General features: G+C 32.2%; 1 protein-coding gene and 1 pseudogene across 2 annotated transcripts; both read right to left on the reverse strand.

Annotated features, from left to right (window-relative positions):
* Positions 1-447: 447 nt before the first annotated feature.
* On the reverse strand, positions 448-4,949 carry LOC146939879 (26S proteasome non-ATPase regulatory subunit 7 homolog A-like). Its single transcript, XM_085753434.1, has 10 exons — positions 4,662-4,949; positions 2,646-2,738; positions 2,486-2,567; positions 2,102-2,198; positions 1,883-1,958; positions 1,682-1,740; positions 1,390-1,512; positions 1,111-1,168; positions 940-1,025; positions 448-797 (listed from the first exon to the last, which is right to left on the reverse strand). The coding sequence occupies exons 1-10, from the start codon at positions 4,846-4,848 to the stop codon at positions 729-731; spliced, it is 930 nt and encodes a 309-aa protein (XP_085609560.1). The 5' UTR covers positions 4,849-4,949; the 3' UTR covers positions 448-728.
* A 642-nt stretch (positions 4,950-5,591) lies between these two features.
* On the reverse strand, positions 5,592-6,540 carry LOC146939880 (dual specificity protein phosphatase 1 pseudogene; annotated as a pseudogene). The gene has a single exon (XR_015031822.1). The product of XR_015031822.1 is annotated as a dual specificity protein phosphatase 1 pseudogene (transcript).
* Between the last annotated feature and the right edge of the window lie 3,964 nt (positions 6,541-10,504).

Here is a 10,504-nt window from a genome sequence, read left to right on the forward strand (position 1 = left end):
TTTAGTTTGTTGCTTACAATTCATGTCCAAGGTCATAGGGTGAAAGGTTTGGGAGCCTTCGAGCAGGGTTCAGGGTATGGTGCTTTGCGAGGGAGGGGGTTGGGGGGAAGGGGATGAGAAGTTCAGTGTAGCGAGGTTTTCTTAAATAAAGATAAAGACGTAAAAATAGGGTGGCGTAAAAAACATCTGTCAAAATTTTATGGAAGTGCACTTCATAAATGATAGGAAAGATTTAGAGAGTCAAGTACTGACTGAAACATACTCCCTTTGTTTTCTCATCAGAAAAATATACTTGCAAACTCAGTAACGGTTTCCATTAAAAAAAAAAAAAAAGTGAAGGTTGTTCAATCTATTTCCTCATTGTTAACTACACAACGTCATGTATGAGTTGCAACTCACAACACTGCTCGCGTGTTAACTTGATGGAAAGGTGATAATCAGAAAAAGTTAACGAGACAGATTTCATTTCTGAGATCCTTATCCACTTGTTGATAATAGATTCTTCGACAAATACTAAGCTAAGAAAATGATCATAGGATACAAGAGTAACATACAGAAATTAAGCGCACGGGAAACAGTGTAAATGAATCATTATGCCATGTTACTTGTATTTCTCTACCCTATCAGATATGCTCAAGACCGACAAATGCAATTAAAATGTAATAATCCCGGTCCATGGAATCAATCATAGTGCCTTTAGAGCTCAGCCCATTGCAATCGTCGAAACCTTATGCAGCTGCACTTGGTACTGGTGCTGGTTTTGAGTCTTCTGCCCTTTCATGTTCTTTGTTGAGCATCTGAAATTACATTTCAAATATTAAAACAAATAAATCACAGTGATGAATCCTAAATATAATATAATAATGAATCCTAAATATAGAGCCAAAATCAGCAAAGATAAATAATACTTCAACCAAAATTCATGATACTGAATCTCACCTTGTTGTTAATCAAGTTGTGGAGTGCAATTACACTTCTAATGAGAGACGATAGGTATATTACCAGCATCATATCATTCGTTTTCACTACACATGTAGAACAAGAATTAACAATCTAGAAGAGACATTCGGATAAACATCATATTTATACAATCAAATCACAAAATTTAACCTGCAAAAGCCTTGATAAGATCAGAGACATTGAGATTTGGTAGCAGGTTGAACACGTCCTAACAAATTACAGCAAGAAATTAGATGGGGGGAAAAACAATAATGGAGCAAAAGCAACAATAAAACTTCTGTTATTCGACGCAATTATTTCTTCCATCCATTTATGTCTCATGGTTGACAATTAGAGGTGGGGATCAGCATTATTTACGTTGGTCCACATTCACGAACAATTCGAAGCCTAGGGATTAGTATTTAATATGCAAGATTATGAGAAACAAACCTGCAGATGGTATAGGATCTCATGGTTTAAGGGAAGCTTTCCATCAATAACAAGATCAAGGTAACTCCTTATCTCTTTAAGTCTTGCATCCAAACCTTTCAAGGCCGTGAGTTTTCCGCTCACCTATGTAAAAAGCTACAGCGTAAGCACTCTGCATTCATTTTCTTCACTAAAATAAACCACAACAAAGCATTGCAGGGAAAACAATATACAAAAAGAGATTGTTTTATGAAAAAAGGAAATGAAGTAAACGAAATTAATAAATAAGAATCTGTTTAAGGAGAAAAAAAACCTCGGTTGCAAGGGTGCTAATGGTTGTATCCTTCACATCCCTGAGCAAGTGTTCCACTCCTGCACAAGGATAAGAAGAATTCATAAAAGAAGAAAATGTTCAGCAAGCAACTATATGGATAAAATCAAAAGCCCAAGTAAAAACAAACAAAATAAAAATGAACCATGGAAAATTGCAGAAGTTCTACATTAAATGACATACCTATTTCCTCAACCTCATGAGCAGCGATCTCTGATTGCACATGCACAAAGACCTTTTGGCTTTTCTGAGTAGCATTCTGCATTCATAATAAACTATCTATTAAAATACTATCTCTTCTCCCACCGTCCATATACAGAAGAGTCGTTTTTGCAATAATATCAATAAATAAAAATAGAAGTTTAATAATTTTATCATGGGTATAAGGGACTTCAACCCTACCTCTTTAACCTCCTCAACAGCATAGTATGCTTTTGTTGGAATTCCCAACTCCTTAGGTTCAACATCAATTATAACCAAAACGGGATTTGGAACATAGCTGCAATAGTCCAAAGCATGATCAATTTGGATAGAGATTGATCCGGGATACAAAGCACAGATGAAGACAATAATGCAAGTGAAGAGGCAAACCCAATAGCAGCAACATATAGAAATGTCTTGTAACACACCAACCAAATCATGACAACATTTTCACAAGGGTATAAGGGTAAAGAATTTGCCGCCACTAAATTTACAAATATTTTTGGGAGATATTAAAGCCTAAATGGGGTAAAGGTAAAGAATTGAAACATTACTTCACACAGGATTTCAGTTCATAAAACATACTCATTAAATAACCCATGAATGTCGAGGTCATTTTCACGCAGCTTTGGACCAGTGCTATACCACCCCACCACATGCTCCTTTGCTGTAAACATTGTTTGTTTAGATCAGATATTCAATGGAGAGATTGATACAAGAAAATGAAAATTCTACCAACTCATACCATTTATTCTCTTAAACATGGAAAACATTGCTTCGTGATAATTGTGGTCGAGAAACCAAATGCTAGGGTCCTTGTCATCTTCTTCAAAAGGCACTGTTGAATAGATAACCAATTAGTCAGAGATATACAATTAACATATTCTATTAGCTGATTCTATTTCTAAATCACACATAGATGATAGAATCATCTAAACCAAATTTATATTTGAAGTAATTATTTCACACATTCAATTGGATATCCAACTCAGTAAACAGATCAGTGGAGAAACTAGTGTCACGAGAAACTTCAATATTTCTTATAATTATACATACTTATACTATATAACAAACATGTCAAACTAATAGAAGCCCAAATGTGGTAAGCTGTCTTCAAGAATTCTTTAAAATTATAAATAAGAAAGCGCCAAAGCTAAGAAAACCCTTCAACCATCACACAGAACTGTCATAGAGATTGAACCAAGTTTTATGTTGGTTGTTGACTGCCTAACGAAACATTTCAACCATCACACAAAACTGTCATACAGATTCCACTAAGAATAAACATTGGATGTTGACTGCCTAACACAATCCTTCAACCATCATACTGAACAGTTAAAGAGATTTGACCAATTTTACATTGGTTGCCAACTGCCTAACACAACCCTTTAGTCATCACATAGAACAAGACTAAAAAAACAAATAAGGTTAAGATTTCCACAAACAAGTCGCATCATGCTTTGAGCCATCTCATACTAAACGATGCCTCAAAGAAATTGCTAATAACTATGGGCATTACACAGAGTAGCAAACATGTGGACCAAAATAGAGAAGAATACATTAAAGTAAATATTGATTACCATATCATACCATATACTCACTCTAGACTCAATTATAAGCAAAAATATGTACTTTCGTACTTATTAAGGATGAAAGTTGAGTGCATTTAATTTTATTGATTTCATTTAAAAAAGAAAATACATTTACTGGTCTACCCCTGATTATAATGGTTATCTCCTCATGATATTAAGGAATCAATGTAAGGGTATTTTTGAAAAAGTAAAATTAGATGTGCACAAAATAGTTAAATTTTTCTTATAAGAAATGATATTTGAACAACCATTTTGTGACAACTTGTGGGACAGCCATTTTATGAGACAACTTGTGGGACAGCCATTTTATGAGACAACTTGTGGGACAACCAAAATATACAAAGAAATGTAGGTCTTGGCACAAAAGCCAAAGCAATATATATAAAAGCTAAAAAAAATACTTCAACCATCACACATAACTGGCACAGAGATTCGACCAATGTTCTGGTTTAGAACACAGTCCTAGGGTTTGGCCCTGATATTTAAGGCTGGTTTGCCTATGGTTTTAGTTTGAGTATTGAGTGTGTAATGGTTAGATCCCTTACCCCAGAAGCAAAGTCCCCCTTTTATAGTATCTGCATTAGGTTTTTGCCTCTTCCAATCATTTGTCAGCCCCAAATCCATATGAAGTGTGGGTCCCAAGGAATATTCTATCCTTCGTTGGCAATGATTAGGCATAGCACGGTAATGCCATGTAATGTCCGTCCTACCTTCTTGAAATAAATCGTTAGTACTAGGTCGGCCGTCCAGTAACAAGGGCTGGTGTTTGGACTAAGCGAGTCCTAATTCAGTCCCTACATCTGTTCCACGTTCCACCTTGTCAGTTTAGCTCGGTCGTCCCAGGGGTTCCTATGCCCTTTATTGGGCAATCCTCCGCTTTGAGCCATGAAGTTAGGTTCAATTCATATCACATTCAGACTAATTTTTACATAAAACAAAATCAGGTTTTCTAATTCTAGATTCAAATGTAACAAATCTTAAGCAAGTTCTATGACCTCTTCACATAAATAATTTAAAATTGAACAAACGCAAATTTCACTTTAAATTCAGAACTATACTTAGCCTTGCTAAAATTAGGGCACAAAATCATCACAACAAAACATTAACATTGAGTTAAATAAATAAACAAATAATGTAAAGCAGTGTAGTAAAAGAGAAAAGATCCGAACCAGCGTAGCTATTGGAAACATCAACGGTGCCTTTGAAAGTAGAACCAAGCAAAACACCGACAACACGCTTGCGAGTATCTTTGGCGACTCTGTTGTAGTTATCGACGATGCTGAGCAACACTAGAGGATGAACCACCACCTTCTCGATCGAACGTGATGAGATTTGTTGCGTTTTTATCACATCCATGGCGAATTCGAAGCTTAGATTTCTCTGTTCTTTCTCGGTATCTTACTGTTTTCTTTCGATTCAATTTTCCCTCTGCAACACCACTAACCAAACCAGTCACCGCTGTATTTTGCTTTATTTTTTTCTTTTCTATTCTTTTCGTGTTCGATACGAATACGAAAGATGTACTGTGTTCTTTTTTGTTTTCTAGTGGCCCAAATTAGTGTTCAAATTGAATTGGGCCTGTAGCCCAATATTTAAATTCAAATTTTCAAGAATTCTGCTCTTTACCCCCAACCAAAAATGCTGATTCTCAGCTGAAAAGAGAATATATGGTTTTGAGCTAGCTTTTTCACTTCCGATTATACCCTTAAGCAAATTTTTTTATAAGAATGCTACATTTTTGCTGTCATTTAAAAAGATAAAAATTTATTTTTATTTATTTTTGTACAAGATAAGAAATTATATTATATTTGCTTTATTATTAGTCTCATTTAAAATGATGGGTATAGTTTGTTACAATATGAAAATGCTAAATATATATATATATATATATACCTATAATTTTAATCAAAGTAATTTTAATCAAAATTTCAGAAAAACCAATGTTTGTAATTTATATGCATTACCCCATTAAAAAGACCGGACAGAGAGTGTTTGTTTGAACGTTCGTTTTAAGAAATATAAAAATAGCTTTGGTGTTCAGACAATTTAATTGTTAAATCTAACTTATCTTTATTTATTTTTTAAAGAGAACACCAGTATTTTTGAAGTCAAATATAAATGTTTGTTAAGATCATCATAGATTATTAATGTGTGCATTCCATTATCGCGGAAATATTAGGCATTATCATTAAACTCTAAAATTAAAGCATAGATCTACCATTTGAAAAACCCGTGAAGCCCCATTTTTGACAGCATTGAATTAATATTTCATCTTCACAATGTGAGTAAAACCACGCATGCTTCTTCCCTCTTCTTCTTCGTGTTCATTCATTCTTCTTTTTCGTGTTCATTCGGTGTTTTTCTTCGCGTTCCAGCACGACTGTCAAACTTGCTTTGTTTCTTCTTATTCTCCTCCTCATTCTCCTCATTATCCACAACCTGTCTGGGCCCCAAATCTTCTTCCCAGCAAGGGGTCTCCGTCACTGGCCCCTCCACCCCCAGCCTTCCACCAACTCCGCCATGAAACCCTTGAAGAGATTTCTCAAAGTCTTCCAGCTGACGAATGAAACCACGATTTGGAGCTGCTTGTGATCTTTTGTTCTTTACATATTGCAGAGCTTCGGATAAGCTCATTCCACGAGACTTCGTCAAATATGCCACAACGATAGTCACACTCCTCGATATTCTCATTCTACAGTGAACCAAAACATGTCCACCGTTTCTTTTGGCTTCGTCAATAAAATCAAAACACTCATTGAAGTGTTGTTTTAAGTTGGTATTTTCTCTGTCAGCAACATATAAAACTTTATAGATGAAATCTGCAGGATGTGCAGGTGGAAGTTTCCAAGCCACGATCAAAATGTTAGTAACATTGACATTTTTCAAACCAACCTTGTTCATGGCATAATCAACCGAACCTAAAAACAAACCCTCATCAATTTCACAGGGAATATTGTCCATCATCACTAGGGGTTTTTTCAAGATTAATTGTCTTCGTATCTCCAATGATTGGAGGAATTGATTCATAGCTTCTGACGTTGCCGCCATTTCAATGCATTTCGTGTGAAAAAAGTGATTATAAATAGAGTGAAAGAATGCGATGTAAAGTTGATCGTCAATCTAACTTATCTTTTGGCTCTTAAGAATACTTAGAAATTGTTTAAGATTGATAAGTATATAAACACATAAATCCTTGTGTGATGGGTCACCAACAACGTATTACAAGATACTGTTATAGTTAAATATATGGAAAATTAATCCAAAATGAATAAGACTATTTTTTTTTTGTTGAAGGAATGAATAAGACTAATATGAATGCCATAATAAATATCACATATCCATCAAAATAGTATGTAAATCGGAAGGACATGTTTCATAATATTACATAATCCTAAAAATATTACTTAAACCTCGATATAATATCAATAAGTTTAATATTAAATATCCATCCAAACACTATTACCGTGATATTACCTGACCCATACAAATTTATGGTTCTTTTCATAGTGTAATTTTATGTCTTTTACATTTATTAGTTGATTAAACCAAGGGAAAAATTTTAGCACCATAGTTGACCCATACGAATTCTTAGCACATCACAACCATTTTACCACATCACAACACATTTGGATACAATCAATGAAGACTTAAAACGTTAATTGTATTTAAAACTAATGAACGTGGAAAGTGGAAACATATCAGGCGTTGTTCCTAAGCAACCAGTATAGTCATTGACTATGATCGAATACTGAAGAAATTTAACAGCAAATTAATTTATGATTATGCAAATTAAAATTAGATAAGGGTCAAGATCTTAGTAGACATTTACAAGTAATTATATGAAGATCTCGATGCAAATACAACAGATTGATGCCATTTGAAGTAAGTGGTCATGTTTATGTTTCCTCAATAAAAAAAGGAAAATGGACAAATCACAAACGGATTGAACTTTGTTGTTTGTTGTTCCTAGTTTTCATGTGTGACTTCTAGGTCCTCTTTGTAGTCATCAAATTAATGAAATATTCTAGTAATTCCATAAAATTAAAATCCAACATGCATTGAGAATTTGAGATGATATGAAAATAATTTGAATACACTCTAATTTGTATTGCATGACTTCAAATAAATGAAAACTCAATTTATCAGATGATATGTGATAGTCAAATACGTCAAAGCGTGAACAAGCATAAATGATTAAAGAAAATACTAACCAATGTTCTTAAGGTACTGTTTGACCCGGCTTTTTTTAGCTTCTCTACATTTTTAAGGAGAAGCTAGGCCAAACACAATATCAATTAAGTTACTTATTGAAAAGGTACTTTTTTTAGAATGCATAAAATTGAATGGAATGAGCTTTAGCCAAAAGTTGTTGAATGCTACTTCAAAAAATTACTTCTCGACAATTTATTTCACAAGCACCTCTCTTCAACCCACACTGGGAACCTTTTTTTTATTTTTTAATATTTATATTTCAATATACTTTTTTCTTCCATTTAATTTTTTTTAACCGGCTCATTTAAATTTTTTTTGAAGGAGGGTCCATTTAATTTTATTATCTTTTTTTTTGAAGGAATTATATTATCTTTTTACCACTTATATATTTAATTTCAATATCGTTTAATTATCACAACTTCGCTAATATTTTTATTCACGCTGTCATTGAATGACACCAAATATTTTTATTCCCTTTCTTCAACCTCGCAAATATATATACAGACATTAGAGTTTAGAATAATACTTTATGTTAGTCTGTCTATTTTTTTTGTTACGCTAATGTGTATAATTTTTTTTAGTGTTGCATAATATGTTCGTCTGCCTCAGTGAAAGGATTGTGGAGCTGAAGAATATATATGTAATATGTATATGGTGTGTGTATATATAAAGAGAATAGTTGGTTTTTTTTTTCCGATTATACTCTATAACAAATTTTGTTATAAGAATACCATATTTTTGGTGTCATTAAAAAATATAAGAATTCATATTATATGATATTATATTTGTTACATTGTTGGTGTCATTGAAAAAGATATGTTTAGTTTTTTTAATAAGAAAAAGATATGCATAGTTTTTTTTTTGACATTAAGATATGCATAGTTTGTTACAATATAAATATGCACAATATATATAAGTATAATTTTTTTTAGCCATCTATACTTGTACTTTTAATTAAAATCAAAATTTTATAAAAATAATTATACGTATTACACAACACTTAAAAAAATATGCATTAGCATAACAAAAAAACAGATAGACTGACATAAAGTATTACTCTAATCGCTAATATGTGTGTATATATTTTAGAGGTTGAAGAAAGGGAATAAAAATATTTGGTGTCTTCAATGACAACGTGAATAAAAATATTTGCTAGGTTGTGATAATTAAACGATATTGAAATTAAATATATAAGTGATAAAAAGATAATAAATTCCTTCAAAAATAGATAATAAAATTAAATGGACCCTCCTTCAAAGAAAATTAAATGGACCGGTTAAAAAAAATTAAATGGAAGAAAAAACATATTGAAATATAAATATTAAAAAAAAGGTTCTCAACGTGATTTGAAGAGAGGTGCTTGTGAAATAAATTATCGAGAAATAAGTTTTGTACAATATTTTGCCAAACAACTTTTAACTTAAAAATAACTTTAAAACTAAAAAAAATAACGAAACCAAACAACTTTAGCTTCTTTCTTAAAGGGCTTTATTTTAACTTTGTTTGAAAGGAGCTTTTAGACCGTAAAAAAACCTGGGCAAACGGTACCTAAGACGCGATTCAAATAGCTTTTTCATTGGTAATATACCACATTTTGGTTTGTTAAGAAAAATCTTTCAAATAATAAGAAATGAGAATTTCATCCTCTCAATCAAATTTATGGCTCAATCTTATTTTAACAAAATTGTAGAATGACATCTATTCTGGACCGAGTGATGCAAAAGCTTTTAAAAATGAATAATATCATGCAATTATGATTGTTGGCTATGGACAAATAATGGAGAAGAAGAAGAAGAAGAAGGAGAAGAAGAAGAATTGGTAAAGTATTGGATTGTCAGGAACTCCCATGGTAAGGAATGGGGGGAGAAGGGATATGGAAAAATCAATCGAGTGATAACTCATGATAAACTTGTGATCGATGTTGCATGGGTTCTCCGGGATCTAGCATATGGAAAGTGAAATGGTAGGCAATATGAACATTGAGTTTTAACTTTAGTTATTTTTATTTTAAATTATATGTATGACTTTATTGAGACATAAGAATTTTAAAGCTAACTTTGAAGATTCTTTATTCTTTTTCACAATATCGGGTTAAATTGTCACTCTTTTAAAAAATTGGTTTTTGCACTGATAATATTATCTCTGATTTTTATTTTAAATTTGATTAATTCTTAAGTGACGACGGTATGAATGAAATATCACTAAGATTCTAAACCAAAATATCAACGGACTTCATTAAAACAAAACAGTAACTTTAAATTATTCATTTAATTCAAAAGAAAAAAAAACACAATCATTTTCACATAAACACTGAAAATCTGGATTCCTACAAACATCATCACTCCTACAAACATTTCCATTTTTGCTGATTATGTTGGAAAATGAATCATTTTTAAGAGAAATAAATAAAGATTTACTACTTTCAAATAAGTAAGTAACAACTCATTTAATGTTTTCTCCCTACTTCATTATAATTTGTTGGTATTTTACGGTGTGAAGTTTTTCCCTATTCCATTGTTTGTTCCATGTTATTTGGTATGTATTTCACTAGACATGAAACATGTTTTCAGTTGTCAAACACCAAAAACCATATCATGAGTTGAGTTTCCTTCAATTTCATTTGGTGCTATGTTTTTATTGTTGTTTCTTGTTTGTACACTATCTTTTTTTGCTCCAATGGATATTGTTATGTTTGATTTTTAGCTTTGTGGGATTACTCATCTCTTACGCTTTATAAACATTTCAACTTTCTTTCGTATACTTTAAAAATCTTTTTCTTTTATAGGAGATAAAATGAAAG

This window comes from Medicago sativa, chromosome 3 (genome assembly GCF_051527215.1).
Source record: "Medicago sativa cultivar Bolivia chromosome 3, Bolivia_mono, whole genome shotgun sequence".
Lineage (NCBI taxonomy): Eukaryota > Viridiplantae > Streptophyta > Magnoliopsida > Fabales > Fabaceae > Medicago > Medicago sativa.